Source organism: Zeus faber (assembly GCF_960531495.2).
Source record: "Zeus faber genome assembly, chromosome: 18".
In the NCBI taxonomy this organism is placed as follows: Eukaryota; Metazoa; Chordata; class Actinopteri; order Zeiformes; family Zeidae; genus Zeus; species Zeus faber.
Genome location: NC_137210.1, coordinates 21,714,490 through 21,730,050, shown reverse-complemented (window position 1 = coordinate 21,730,050; position 15,561 = coordinate 21,714,490). Strand labels below are relative to the sequence as shown.

The window sequence follows — 15,561 nt, the reverse complement described above, 5'->3', positions numbered from 1 at the left end:
TTGAGGATTTCTGAGGATGATTCCCCTCCTTAGGTTTTACTGTCGTTAGTTAAAAGATCACTTGTTACAGCAGGGGTTATTCTTATTCTGATTACAAAATGAAATTCAAATACAATTATTATTTTTTTTTTTTCAAGGACCTTCACGCAAAACGCAAAAGTATTTGCATTTTCAAAGTATATTTCCACACACACGCACGCACGCACACGCACACACACCTTCATAATAGACTAATCACACATCAGGACCCACCTTCAGCTCAAGTCTGGAGGAGCGAGACGCCCTGCTCTCATCACTAAGTCTGGAGCTCTGAGATCAGAGGGGAAGAGGAGAGACGCATCATGGAACTGGGTCAGAGCATCTCCAAAACGACAGGTCTTGTGGGGTGTTCCCAGTATGTAGTGGTTAGTACCTACCAAAAGTGGTCCAAGGAAGGACAACCGGTGACAGGGCCATGGGCGCCCAAGGCTCAATGATGCACGTGAGGAGTAAAGTCTAACCTGACTGATCCGATCCCACAGAAGAGCTACTGGAGCACAAATTGGTGAAAAAGTTAATGCTGCTATGATAGAAAGGTGTCAGAACACACAGTGCATCACAGCTTGCTGTGTATGGGGCTGTGTAGCTGCAGACCGGTCAGAGTGTCCATGCTGACCCCTGTCCACCCCTGAAAGCTCCTACAATGGACACATGAGCAATGGAAGAAGGTGGCCTGGTCTGATGCGTCACGTTTTCTTCTCCATCATGTGGATGGGCGGGGTTAGGGTCCGATCCGATGGAGCATCCGTGGGATGTGCTGGAACAACAAGCCTGATCCATGGGGGCCCCACCTCACAACTTCCAGGACTTAAAGGATCTGCTGCTGACGTCTTGGTGCCAGATACCAGAGGACACCTTCAGAGGTCTTGTGGAGTCCATGCCTCCACGGGTCACAGCTGTTTTTGCAGCACAAGGTGGAGACACACAATATTAGTGGTTATTAGTGGTGGTTTTAATGTTGTGGCTGATTGGTGTACACTGTATATTCTCATTGCCAGCTACTATAAGTGTCCATTACTATTATTACTACAGGTATAATTGTCTATTTCTAACCATGCTGGATAAAATTGTATGCCATTTCCCTGGCACAGGAGGAGTGGGAATATTGGGGTATCGCTGAGTCGGGGGATCTGAACCGCAGCCGCACCGTTGGTTCCAGAAAGCAGACTTCCATTGTCAGGTCAGTTTGCACAGGTGAGAGGGAGGGTTCAGCCTCTGTGTGGATTACTGTGCAGCTAAAAATAGTGAGGAAGGAAAGCAGAGACTCCCCGCGGTAGGTGCTGACCCAAGGCTCAAGCATGGAACGCACAAACTACGCACTAATGATCAGTAGCCCAGCACGCACGCACACACACACACACACACACACACACACACACACACACACACACACACACCTGTCTCAACATGGACCCAGAATGACCCATTGCTGATTCTGACACGTTTAGAGAAGAACTAAGAATAACTAGAAACGTCCAGTAGTGAGAGGCAAAACATGAAAGTGTTAAATAAGATTGTAAAATGCGGATAAAAGAACTTGTTCAACTTTGTGACCTTACCGTGACCCTCTTGTTTTCATCTAGCCTCAAACTTGAACGTAAAAAAACGTTCAACACGTTTGCCTTGAAATGCAATAACATAAATGTATATACAGTAGTTCCCCAAAATAGGAGTTGCTCAAATAAAGTACAAAACCTTACAACTGTACAACACATGAGGAAAAGTACTCCATGACTTTTGACCCCTGCCCCAACCAGATGCATGTAGAAAACGCAAACTTCATTAAATTCTTGACTTAAAAAAAATCGAAATTATTCTCTTTTGGAACCAATTTGGTTTGTTGGCCCAAACGGCCATCAGTGATCCTCTTAAGGAACTGCAGAATAAGCAGCTATTAACCGAGATGATTCAATCCTGTGTAATTGTCTTACTACTAATAATAATAATAATATCATTGTCAGTAGAACTGAATTCATTCATTTAAATGAATAGTGATCATTTCACTTTCTTTTAGGGGTTAAATAGTTTGAATAATTGATATTCTTCTTGATATTCAAGAATTGATAAATTATTATAAAATAGATTTCAACTAAATTTTGATGGAAACATACAATTGGGGAATCAATCGATTCTCAAAAAATATTGTGAAGAACTCAAATAATTGTGATCGGGCGATGATGTCATAATTACTATACAAATGTGTGAAACTGCAAGTAAAATATTCACCAAAATGTCATGTTTTCGTATATTTTGGGCGGAAAAATATTAATTGCACGGACAAAAAATTATACATTTCATACACAACAGTGTATGATGATAAATGGCAAGAACAATCTAAGCCGAGGTTCAAGTTAGGGAACAATCTAAGCGGAGGTTCCAGTTAGGGACCAGTAAAGTGAGGTAAGCTGAGATGGCTGCCTGTGCCAACATCTTTAATCTTGAAAACACATTTCATTTGTTTTATTTGTGTTCCATTACGTAGCGTGTGTTTTTCCACCGACTGCTTTTTAACCTTATTTGGACGTTTTATTTAACAGATAATCCGCATCAGGGCCATTTGGTGCCCGGACAGTTCAGCACCCTGTTTACTGCCGTGACCCCTGACCTCTGGCCTGGCGCAGGATAAAAGACCTGAGGCTTAAGAATGTAAAGCAATGTTGACAGGAAATGACTTTGTTCCCCAAGGCGAACACAGTGACCAGTCACGTGACGGCTAAAATCCTCTTGGTATTTTGGGGCGATCCTTCTTTTCCTTTGTTGGATGACATTACAGGGGTCGGGCGGTCGTCTAATTTAATAAGAAGGAATGTTCTGGTGCTGATGACGACAAATGTTTGAGAAGCAAGCCAAGTTTCTTTTAAATATCATGGCTTTCTCATCTATTATTCATGCTTCAAAGGACAGGGGACACTTCTTCACTGTCAATTACTCGTTTTAACTAAAATGTAAAAATGCCGAAATAAGAATTAAATCAGAAGAGAAGCAAAATAAGAATCATGAGCTCTTCATTTAATTTAATTATTTTAGAAATGTATTTATTTTAGCTATTTTATTTTAACCAACCAGATTTTTATGACAACCCTGGCACAAAATAACATTTCTTACAGTGTAACCAGGAACAAACTAAGCCCCAGGATCCATGTATTTCCATACGTCCAGCTAGAGAGACATTAAATCATCAAATGTGGAGGCAAATCCTTGGACCGGACTTGGACAACGTTGATTAGAGTGCGTTTGACGCTCTTGGGCAGATTCACGATTAGACCGCTCATCGGCGGTCGACTCCATCGATCGCAATTGACATTGATGAGACGATTTTTGTTCTTCTGTTTTTTATTTATTTTTTTAATCCGCCGGGAAGAATCGGAGCATTGAAACGGTGTCAGCGCCGTTTACCGTGTTCTGAGACTGGAGCGGAGAGAGAGCGAGAGAGAGAGCGAGAGAGCGAGAGAGAGAGAGAGAGGGGGCGGAGGCTCCCGCCCTCTCCGCTCAGAGCTGCCGAGTCACCACTAGTGATCGGACCTCGCTTCCCCCGCTCTACAGCCCCGTCCAGAGACTGCGAGGGGCAGGCGCTCAAAAAATACAAATAAATAAATAAAAGAAATAGGTACATGGACCCCCAGATCTGGTTCTAAGCATTTTGCCGCTCGGGGGAAAAGGGGCAGCACAACGGAGAGCAGATCACGGCCGCGATGGTGCGCGTCGGGCGCCCACGCCCCGCGGGTCATCCGTGAGGACACGTTCCTCGGGGATGTGCACACACCTCGATGCCCTGTCACGGTTAAAAAAAAACCCCCAAAAAAACAACAAAACGGAAGGCATCAAGGAACGAAGGGGCAGGTGCTCGGGCACCCGCCACGTGCCTGCCGCTCCATATGTAAATCTTATGATTACAAATTATAAACTTATAACAGAGCACGGGGTGGGCGCCCCCCTCCACACCCACCCCCATAAAATTGTCAATCGGCGATCGGGCCTGAGTCCCGCTCATACCTCTTTCTGCTGCCTCTCCAGTTCCTTCATGCGGATTTCTCTGGCCTCTGCCCGGGCTGCTCGCTTGGCTGCCAACCTGGCCTCCGCCTGAGGAGGAGGAGGAGGAGGGAGGGAGGGAGAGAGGGAGGGAGGGAGGGAAGGTGGGCGAGGAGGGGGGAGGAACAGAAAAAACATCAGTAGAGCCGTGAATTCATCTCGAAGCGCTGCACAGTATGCGGGGCGTGTCACTGTCTCCAGATGGTGAATCACAGAACTGCAAATGAGTAAATAAATGAATATCCTCGTAATGTCCGACATAATTGTAATTAACAGAGTGATACGAGACTAGGTATCGTCTGGGATTTTTGCATCGTTTAAAGAGTTTAAATGTCGTATTTGTTGTATCTGCATTTCGGTAAAGTACTACAGCTTTCTGGGCTTCGTAGACTGTTCCAGATATTGTAATCCAGACATAATATCCACATTACCGGTGATACTAGTTACTGGTGAAGACGATGTGTGTGTAAAAATACTATGAAAGCAGCAATACTCATCCACTCAGAAAAACAAAACAAAACTAAAATCAATATTGAGGTATTCGTCAAAAAACATTGTGATATTTTATTTCGCTCCACATCGCCCAGCCCTAATGTAACTTTATCAATTCTAATCACTCTATTGAGACTTTGATACTCTATTGTGACTGTATTGAGACTCTATTGAGACTCTTGAGATTCTGTTGGGACTGTATTGTGACTCTGTTGTGACTGTATTGTGACTCTGTTGAAATCCACACCTTGATTTAAACAGATCATAGTACTTGTAGAAGCTCCTCAGTACCAAACTCCCAGACGGCTGACACACACATTTGGGAACCATCTGGAAGTATTGATTGAGATGGATTATTTATTCTGCTATAAATACAGAGGCCGAGTGTCCCCTGGACGGCGTGCGCGTTCAGCCCGGTGTATTTCTGCCTCCGCAATGTTGTGAGAATCCCGCGGGCCCCGCACGCCGGGGGCCAAAACGCCGTGTAAATGAGTGCACGCGTGTATTTATATTACTGCGTTTGAAGGTATCGACTGGGCTCCTATCAGCACGCAGTGGGCGACGGGCCTTTTCCTTAAAAGGAAACCCTCAGACCGTGTGTGTGTGTGTGCGCACAGACTTCCTTCCTGCCGGTGTGTGATTGGGGCTGGGGGAAAGTTTCGCCTCTCGGTCACTGTGACACTGAGGAGGCATGGCACATACACACACACCAAAGTCAGACACTATGCCCTAGATACTGTAAAATGTGAACACAGTAACAGTGCCTCTTAAACACATACCTATATGAATATGCAGGTCTAAAACCGCGTGCGCGCACACACAGACACACAGACACACAGACACACAGACACACACAGACACACAGACACACACACACAGCTGTGTGATCATAAAACACCATGTAACGTCTGCATCTGTCCTCAGCACTACTTGTGGAACCTGACATGGAAGCATTTTGGAAGTATTCGCTATGAGCCCAGGAGAGCTCTCCACTGTTACAGATCCTTCATCTTCAACCTCACACTTGGCCCTTTTAAGGACAAGACTGTTTTTTTGTTTTTTTTCCTTCCTTTTTCCTGTCTGCGCTCGCTTTTGGGTCTGTAATAGTCACGACTCGAAAGGAGCGTGCGTCAGTCCAGGTTAATGATAAATACAAGGATATATAAAAGTTAAGCTCCGTGAAAGCACTGGGTGTTTTCTAAATATCGGAGAGGATGCTGACAAACCTTGCGATATTCTTATTCCCCCCGATATTAAATACCGACTTAAAGGTCATGCATTGCTCGGAAATATAAATGTAAAAAAAATGCACCCAACTCTAATATCCTAACCCTATCTGATATCCCCACACCCCATCATACACCTGATTCTTCATATCTAATAGTAGACATGGAACATTTAGTAATAACTTATAATAAGAATCCTGGAGAAATATCCGTCTTTATAGAGAGATTCCGGGAAAAGCCTTCACCCATGTCCCTGTTTTGGTCACTTCACTGACTCACTGATTAAAATGGAATTTCCTCGACACGGAGTCAATGATTGCTAAATACCGTATCCTCTGCGTTCCTAAAATCTGTGTCCTCTTGTCTAAGGGTACCACGTCGGTACCAGGACAGCATGGTTCGCATGGGGATCAGGTGTAAACCCAACGGGGTAAAAACAAAGGCAGGTGCAGGAACAAAGGTTGTACATAAAGTCGATTTTTAATCGATGTCACTTTGGTGAGTTGGTGAAGGGTGATACATGCACCGCAGGTCAAAACATGAACATGGGCCTCACATAACCATTAGAAAACAAAAAACACGGAGCACATCACTTCCACCTCATGGCGCTAGAAGTCAAACCCCGGGAAAGCCGTAAGGATGTGCACAGGTGCATTCTATGAGTTTAAAGTCCACATGTCCGAAGCTTCATTCGCCCCTTTCAGAGACAGAAGGTGAAGGTCGCCCGATCAAATCCCTCGGTCAGCAGGACACAAAACCTCCCTCCGTGAAACAGAACCGATGATGTCATGACCCCCGGACTGATCTCTTTAGCTGCCGAGCGGCCACGGCAGGAAACCGCGGTCCCTAAAGGGTTAATGCAGAGACACCGATGTGGAGGTGACACACACACACACACACACACACACACACACACACACACACACACACACACACACACACACACACACACACACACACACACACACACACACACACACACACACACACACACACACACACACACACACACACACACACACACGTTAACCTTTCCCGGATAAGAGGTGCAATGTGAGACTGACCAGACTACTTAGCCCACCGCAGTGTGTGCATTTTAGTCTATTAAGTCAGTCGCTTTGAAGAGGATTATGCAATTGTTCAATAGTATCATCCATTCAAACTGTAAAAACACAGTATAATCAAAATAATTGGCCAATTGCGTGTACAAGGAATTTGACCAGCCAGGCGTTGTAGTGACTACCTGCTTTACAGCGACGCTTTCCTTGTTTCATGTGCAGAAAATACACGGTTCTTACAACACGAATCTACTAACCTAAGCATCAATAATTTCAATTTGTTTTCTTCCAGTCCAGCAAAAAAAAAAAAAAAAAAAAAAAAAAAAAAGTACGAATGATTTAGAAGCCCTTTACACATTTTCACCACATTTTAAAAGACGCCCCAGCTCCATCGTAAGACTCAGCGAGCCGCGGTTCGTGGAAACGTCGACAGCGTCCAAAGATGACTTCTGAAATACACGGCGACGGGCGACGCCCGGAACCCCGCCGCGAAAAAAAATGGAGAACAACGCTTTTCAAAACAGCGGCAGAGGAAGTCGGAGCGTTGAGTCATCCACCGGAGGTCACACAGCCCCCTTAGTCACCACACGCTGCACCGCGTGCACCACCCTCTCCCACCCCTCTCAGAGCGAGCTCCACGGACACAAGCATGTGTTCTCCGCGACTATTTAGGGCGCCTTTCTTTTTGCCGTCACCAGACGGGCGGGGGCCTGCCCGTAACATTGGGTGCGAGTCGATCCGCATACAATGAGTGTTAAAAATGCAAACACAATCGCAGGAAAAAATATCCTTCGTGTTGGAGGCGGTTTTTTTTCGACTCAGGTGATGATTCGAATACAATAATTCAATGGGTCTTGAACGAGGACCTCACAATCATGAAATATAGGCCTGAATGCAGTTAACTATTTAATTAGATTTTTTTGTTCATTTCATGACATCATTATATATAAATATATAGCTTATAAGAGTCATAATACATAATAATACATGTGTAGCTATTGACCTTGAACCTTGGAACATAAAAGAAGGGTAGTTGACAGTTAATTTGCTTACAGCCAAACGGTGGAAACTCACCTAATTCAGGTTTTATTTGTTGCAGCATTTATAACTTATTGACTTAAAATGACGCTTACATTTGGATGGAAACTTATTTTGTAAAAAAATAGAGCGAGTCGCTGAAATAACTTAGATTATGTCATAATTGCTCTATCCCCAGCTACTATACTTAACGGTACTTATTACCGTTACCTTGCAGTTTTTCAAACAAACCATGACGTCAGTGACCGTGAGCGTGTGGAACTGTGGGTCCTCGACGTTCCCAAACATTCTGCACCTGAGCGCGGCCGAACCCGCCAAACTGGGCCAAAAGAAAGAATCCCATATTTCTTTTCCTATTTATAATGACCCACATGGACTCGGGTTCAATCGCGGCGCTTCTAATTCGGCGCCTTTCCCCCTGGGAGCGAATGAGCCAGTTCACTGGAAGGATGTTAATAGAAACGCCTCCAATTATTTTAGACAAACGCTGAAATCAATGTCGTGTTGACGTCAAAGTACAAGCTGCACGCCGAGTTCATCTACAGACGTGATTTTAAGGCCATGGTTAGTGGTGGAAGTTTTGGTACACATCGGGAAATCCTCTATGTATGTGTGTGTGTGTGTGTGTGTGTGTGTGTGTGTGAAAGATTTGCCTTTCAAAAGCATCTCACCAGCTCTCATAAATACTGTATTCTGTACCCTCAAGGTCATTGTTTTACTGAATCATGACTTCCACTTTCTATAAACAAATCAAACGTCGCAAAGCACAAAACACAGCCATTAGACAAACAACAGGGTATTTTTGTGAGTAAGTAATGCAAAAATTTGCATTACACATCACATACACATTTAAAAACAGATAAGACACCAATATATTGTACTTGGAGAAGGTGCCGATCCAATATCCAGTGTCCGTATCAAAAGGGAAAAAAGTAATAAAAAACAAAAACAAATGCAGTGTTGTTAAAGTCATGTTATCCGCTATGTATTTCTTTTTATTATATTAAATTCTATTTAAAGAAGTAATATTGGTTGGTATTGATTGGTATAGGAAAAGAAAAGCAGTAATGCAACCTCTTATTGTACACTATCCTTACTTTTAACACTACATGTACGAGCCGTGCTCCTGTCAGCCCTGCTCCCCTCGTCCCTGCTGACGCATCTCTGCGAACACCAGGTCTTTATCTAGGATTCCAGTGCCACCCGTCTGGTCTGACTGTACCCAGCGTGATGCCTTTTCCCATGCCCTCAATGACAGTTTGTCCTCCTGGAATGGAGGCGACAGGGTACTTTCTAAAATAACTTAAAATCGCTCATAAAATTTGATTAAACTATAATAATAATAATAACAACAACAAACTTGATTTCTCTGTGAGATCAAGATCTCTTTTGCAAGAGGCCTGGGAACTAATTATAGGTAGAAAAACCTCAATGCTCACAACACAGACACCAGTTAAACTTTTAAAACCTTCTAAAGGAATAAGGAAACTCTCTTAATTTTAATAACTTTTAATTCCAGCAGTTATGCGCATATCGCCAAAAACGAGTCTTCCCCGATTCGCCGTACAGAGATCAAATTCCTTTCCATAGATTGATCAGATAGTGCAGAGGCCTTCACAGCGGGCCCAGGAGAGGGCGGGCCCAGGAGAGGGCGGGGGGGGCGTGGCAGCAGCTTTGAGCAAGCGTTTCTGAAAATAACAAATAATTATAAAATAATTAATGCAAGATTAAAAGGTCGAGATGGTTCTTACACGCACAACATGCAGCACCGTAGCAAGGCCTTTTTATTTGCCCTCAAAAGTGGATAAAAGGGGAAAACATTGAATTTCACACAGATAGAAAATACCTCGGTTTTAATATTAATTTGGGGGAAAAAAATAATTCTAAAATCCTGCAGGCCATATTGTATCTCCCTGTGTGGCTATGACACCCCTGATATCCTGGGCATAAGTTAACAATAGGCCCTTTTTGTCCCCCCTTTTTTTTGGACTAAAATGCACCAGTAGCTGAATGTTTCCCCTTTAAGAACCATGTAAACCAATAAAATCCTTCACGTTCCAGTGCTGCCGACAGGGTGTGGCTACTCAACAGTCGTACCAGTAGCAGCCCGGTCTCAGCATTTTCTAGACCCACAGACATGAGTCAGTTTCCTCACAGGGGACAGAAGCGGCCAAATCCCATCCCTGTTTCCACGCCAGTCAAAAAACCCCATTCGATCCACACAAAGCGCAGATAACCGCACAGATGACAACTTCCCCAATAAAATAAAGTCAGTGAGGTAGGTTGAGGAAATGAAATGAAACCGCGTCATCGTGCAGCAATAAAAACACCTCACTAACGCACCTTTGCAATAAAATCCTGAGTTATATTTCCACTTGCGGTGAATATACAGGTAAGATGCATTCCAACCAAAAGTGAAACCATGAAAGCCTCATCGTCGCGTAGTGCTGCAGCCATGGTGGCGGTGACACATTTGTCAAAAAAACACCCCCAAAAAAACGTGAAGTATCTCTATTCAAGTGCACAAGGCCCTCATTGACATCACCCTCAATGCCGTCACCGACTTTCCATTCAATGCCGATCCCCGAACCCGCAGCAGCTGCAAAGGTTTCAGGTGGGACTCAGGTAAAATGCTCAGCAGAGGCAAAGGCCAATCCAGGTCAAAAGGAAGGTAAATATTGGGCCGGTCTGTAGGTGTCTGAGCGGCTTCGCGAGGAACACAAACGCATTCGGAGAGGTCGGCGACACGGTCACCGTGTTAAAAAGGCCGGGTGGTGGCGCGGTGGGACTGTGACGTGCATGAGAGAAAAAAAATTTAAAAAAAAAAAAAAAAGTCACATATAAATAGCCCGGTGCTTTTGAGGTTACCCAGATGTTCCCAATTGGTCGCCTGTTTTACTGTGGAAAAAAACAAAAAGCAGAAACTGGGAGGGTCTTCAAAAAAAACGTTGTTTTGAGGCAGAGAACGGTTTATGTTGCAACTCCAACCACCACTGCACGATGGGGTCACAGCTCCGGGGAAGTTACACAACCCTCAGAGCGCGGTAAATCATCGGGGGCTGGCTCCACGGGAGCAATTCTGCCTCCCATCTCATGTGTTGGGTTTGTGGCATCGACGTTCGTCCACGTTTTCTTGCACATTTAATTGCGGCTCGCCATTTAAACAGTATCACATCTCCGAATGTGGCCTGCTGCGGAAGGCCGCCCCGGCAAAGCACCCGGTGCCTTGCTGGAGCGCACGTCAGCGCTGGATGTCGAGCCTCGGGTTGAGCAGACTTCGGTGGCAATAATGACGAAGAGTGGAAAAAAGAAAAATGTGCCGGCGGGGAAGGGGAATTATAACGTTACATCTTTCGGTCCCCAAAACCCAGAGGTGTGCCGGTTCCGTTTTGGACGCATAAACGAAGGCCTGCGGTTGACATAGGCCTTTTAAATGTGGTATCTTTGTGTACGACATAAATCACATTGTTTGAATAAATAAATAAATAAATAAATAAATCCCAAACGGCATCAAATTGCAATAAATTAGAGAGAGAGAGAGAGAGAGAGAGAAAGAGTGAGTGTTCTGGGTGCCCCTGACAGATGATGTCATCATCAGAACGCTATAAGAGCGACTGGATCCTACTGTCCAGCCTGCTGAGCCTTATTTGTGACCTCTGGCTGCGTTTTGATTTTTGCTTTTTTGTGCGTGGGCTTTACATGAAAATCCGTCAACATGACTCAACACGGCGGGTGTGTTCATCACTCGGCACCGTGCACCAAAAAATAATAAATAATAATTTAAAAAAAAATGCTCAGACCCATGTTGCACGTAACAGATTTCAGTCGGTGTCCTTGTTAAACGTCGCCCGGGGATACGCTCTCGTCAGCCGCCGCCGTCATCCAAACCAGATAAGACGATGACGTTGGGTTCTTTGAGCTTATCCCCGAGGAAGCCTTCAACGCCGGCACGTCCGCCCGTGCCCACGTTGAAAAGGAAACAACCGTTTGTGCCAAATGAAACCCCCTGTCCTCGCTTGGGTTTTCCCTTTTGTTCCTCCTGTTTATGGTGTCGAGCTCCACTCGACTATCTGAACGCTCCTTCTAAAAATAGTCAACATTTCATACATCTGGCCCTTCCAGATATTTCTGCTTCTCAACGTGTCTCCTCTTGCAACGCGGTGGGTAAATGGGTGAAGCAATGTCCTCAGCTGGTGGCTGCACGCCGTTTCGGAGGTAACCAGCAATATTAAGAAATATTCAACGTTTTGTTTATTTATTTATTTATTACATTTTTTTTTTAATGGCTTTGTTTGGGGTTTTTCAGGATGTTGGTGATGTCCGTTTAGACCTCTAAAGAAAATACCGGCTCTGGATGTTCTGGTGTGGTCAAACCCCCACCACCTCTAGTGCAGTGGTACAATATAAAAAAAAAAAAAAAATTCCAACTACTGTATTCTCATAGTCACAGTATCACCTAAAAAGACAAGATGTCCATGAACATCAGCATTTTCTTTTAACGTGTGAACAGTTTGGTGTGTTTAAAAAATAAATAAATAAATAAATAAAAATCAATCATCAATCTATGAGCCACAATCCAACAGACCCGGGTGACCGGCTGTCTGTGACGGCCAGCGGGGGGGAAATTTTGCCAATGCAATCCGAAGCCCCTTTCCCAACTCACACCGAAATCCGTGAATCCACTGCAATGTTCCGTGTTGATGTCATGGCGGAAAAGCATCCGGTCTTAATGCTTCGTTAAAGTCGCTCCGTAAATGTCCCCCCTCTCGACAAAGTATAATATCCGGGTAAATGCCGGTACAGCTGTGAATGGAGGCGTGTGGGAATGGACGGGGTGACATTGCCGTGACGAAGGGGCGGCGCCCAATCCAAATGACGCACAACCAGTGGGGTTTTTGTTATTTGTTTGTGATGTTGTTATCTACCTTCTTGAAAAATGCCGCGCTACACCGGGGTGCGGCGCGGCGCGGTGGCAATCAGGCAGCGGAGCCGGAGAGGGAGCGAGCGGACAGGGAGAGGGAGAACGGGTGGAGAGCGTTCCTTCTCCGGAGGCAGAGGGTGTAGGACGGGTTGAAAAATGATCAAATGATGGCGGAGAAGCACTGGTCTAAAAAACCAACCGGACTCGTAATGTTACATCATGTTACATCATCATGTGGGAACAGACTCCATATGGAACTTTTCTGTAAAGGAGGCCAATGTGGGGATGACCTCATAATGTGGGAATGACCTCATACTGCGGTTGCCGGATATTTTTTATCCAGCTATGTTACGGGTTCCACGTGGGAAAGGGGCTTTAGTGGTGGGACGTACAGTAAGTATACAGTATCTCTATGTTTTATATGTTCATATGTTAAAGCATATTGAATAATTGTCCAATGGCATCCCGACTTATGACAGAAAAGTTGCAGTACACCGCCATAACAACAGCCCCATGGCGCATCTCGATAAAACGAATCCGGACCCCTGTGCCGCGGTACGGGGGCCGGGATTCAGTCGGCAGAGTCCACCGCCGCCTCCTACCGCTCCCCGGGTCTTTCGGACGGAGCCGAACAGGGGCCAACAAACAGGAAGGAGTTTAGATAACAATCTCGGCCGGCCCTGCGCGTGTGATGATGTCATGTTGAGGAAGCCTCCAGTTCCTTTTATGGAGAGCTGCCTGCTTCAGGAGCGCGGGGCAGCCAAGGGCTCACAAAGCCCAATAGTCCTCTGTGTGTATAAACAGATTAAGAAACATATGAGGAAATGTTTGGACTATTACTGTTTGGTTAACACCATCAGGGGGGCATAATAGATGGTAACTGGACTGCATCAACGCGCTTCGGGCAAACTTTCTCATGAGTGAACGCTCGTCCGAGTGGCAACAGGGAGTTCAGGGGGCGCTGCCGGCGAAGACCCCTCGGACGTTGCTCATTATCTAACAGGCCGCGCTAGAAATCTTCCCCATTCGTCGGCTGATGGAATGTGGACGTGTGAGGCGAGGTTCCGGGTGCGGGATTCGTGCGGGGCTCTGGCCCGTGGACCTCTACTTGACCCTTCGACCTCGAAGCGGAGGACGGCACAGGGATTAAGCGGGGACCTGGGGGGGGCGGTTGACCGCCTCAGGACCCCAGACCAGACTTGTTGGTTCTCCGCCGCGCTCCGCCGGGCGTCTGACTACCACCCCGGCGGCGTAATCCCCTGTTTACATCGCTTCCCGGACCCTCAATCAGACAAAACACACTGTCATCATCGTCCGGAGCCGACCGCACACAGCACCTCCGAGGGCTTCCCTCGATACTTTTGGGAAGAATATAATCTCTTATGTCCAGGCCTCTGGGTGTTACTTAAAAATTGTTTTTTTGCAGGTGCTACAGATAACTGGAATTTGACACCAGTTTCTTAACACGTTTATTTTTTTTTACAGAGTTAATGGTCATAGTCTGCTTAAAAAAAACAACAGTGGTTAAAAAAGAAAATGATCCCCTTTTAACAGAAACAGATTTGTCCTCTCATGACATTTATCTTAACGTACGTAACCTTGGATCACTGACATGAGGAGTCACATTGCACTTGTCTCACGCGTCACATTTCAGAAAACATCAAGTTCCGCCGTCTCGCTGTTTTCTCCTTAACCGGTCAAAGTCTGAGACCAGTACGTCCCCGAGAAGCCCGTGGCACATCAGCCCCAAGACTTGGAAGCGAGCGCAGCACAATGACCCTGGATAAAAAAAAACTAACAAAAAAAACAAACAAAAAAAAACTTTCCCATGTTCTCCCTTAAGACTCCTACCGCGCCAAACTCAAGAGAGAACTGGAATGAAATATTGATTTGTGTCGTGTGTTCCCTCAACGGAACATGGCCCTCTCATTTCACACGTATAGAAGCAGTTCGCGCTGTATATGGAGAGCGGTATGCGCTGTTTATACTGTACATGCGAGAGCTTTCCTCATCAGACAGATTCCATGACGGTTTCCAAAACTAAAAGCACCAAGGTACAGAACGGAATGCAACACGGCAAAGTGGTGTAAAGTGGCGTCACATTCTGTTTGTGTGGTCGTAGCTGATTCAGACGATACGCTTCACGACGAGGGTTAGAAGAACACATGAAGTCGAGGAGAACATCGCAGTCGTTTTTTAGCACTTTTACACAATGAATATTAGAAATGATCGAAAATAAATCCAACACATGAAAAAACAAAATACATCCAAAACATTATATATCATATGAGATGTTCATATCAGACGTGGCCCAAGTGTCAAATAATAAGGTAAACTGATGACGGAGTAATCACTGCAAACTAAACGCTTCTGACCGCTCTGAACGCTCCGTCTCCAAAGGTTTTCTTTCTACGTCAGCTCGCCACGGATGTCTTTATATGGTCGTCTGCTCCACCCACGCTGGGCGTTTCTCCAAACAAAACCAATAAAAAAACAGTGTGTTTTTATCGCAGATTTATTGATTTTATTTTCCGCCGTTTACATGAAACAAAAAGTGCGGCGTCCGCGTCTCCCACAGGCCTGGAGCCCGGCAACGAAAGTCGGAACTTACTTTCGGACGACGTCTCGTCGATCTCATGTGAGTGAAGATTCAGCAGCTGGGTTTGCTTATTTCTCAGCTCAAATTTGTTCAGAAACAGATTTCGATGCACTGATAAGGTGAAATGAGTCACAGTTACGGAGTAAATACAACAAAACC

General features: G+C 45.2%; 1 protein-coding gene across 2 annotated transcripts in view; it reads right to left on the bottom strand.

The window, feature by feature from the left end:
* The window catches only part of lrrfip1a (leucine rich repeat (in FLII) interacting protein 1a), a 48,419-nt gene that overhangs the window by 27,784 nt on the left and 5,074 nt on the right, over positions 1 to 15,561 (bottom strand). For both annotated transcript variants that reach the window (XR_013844642.1, XM_080019202.1), the window contains exon 2: positions 4,033 to 4,119. Coding sequence is in view for 1 of the 2 variants with exons in the window: in XM_080019202.1 (XP_079875328.1) it covers positions 4,033 to 4,119 (87 nt within the window). In the remaining variant the exon portion in view is untranslated. The remainder of the gene's footprint in view (positions 1 to 4,032; positions 4,120 to 15,561) is intronic.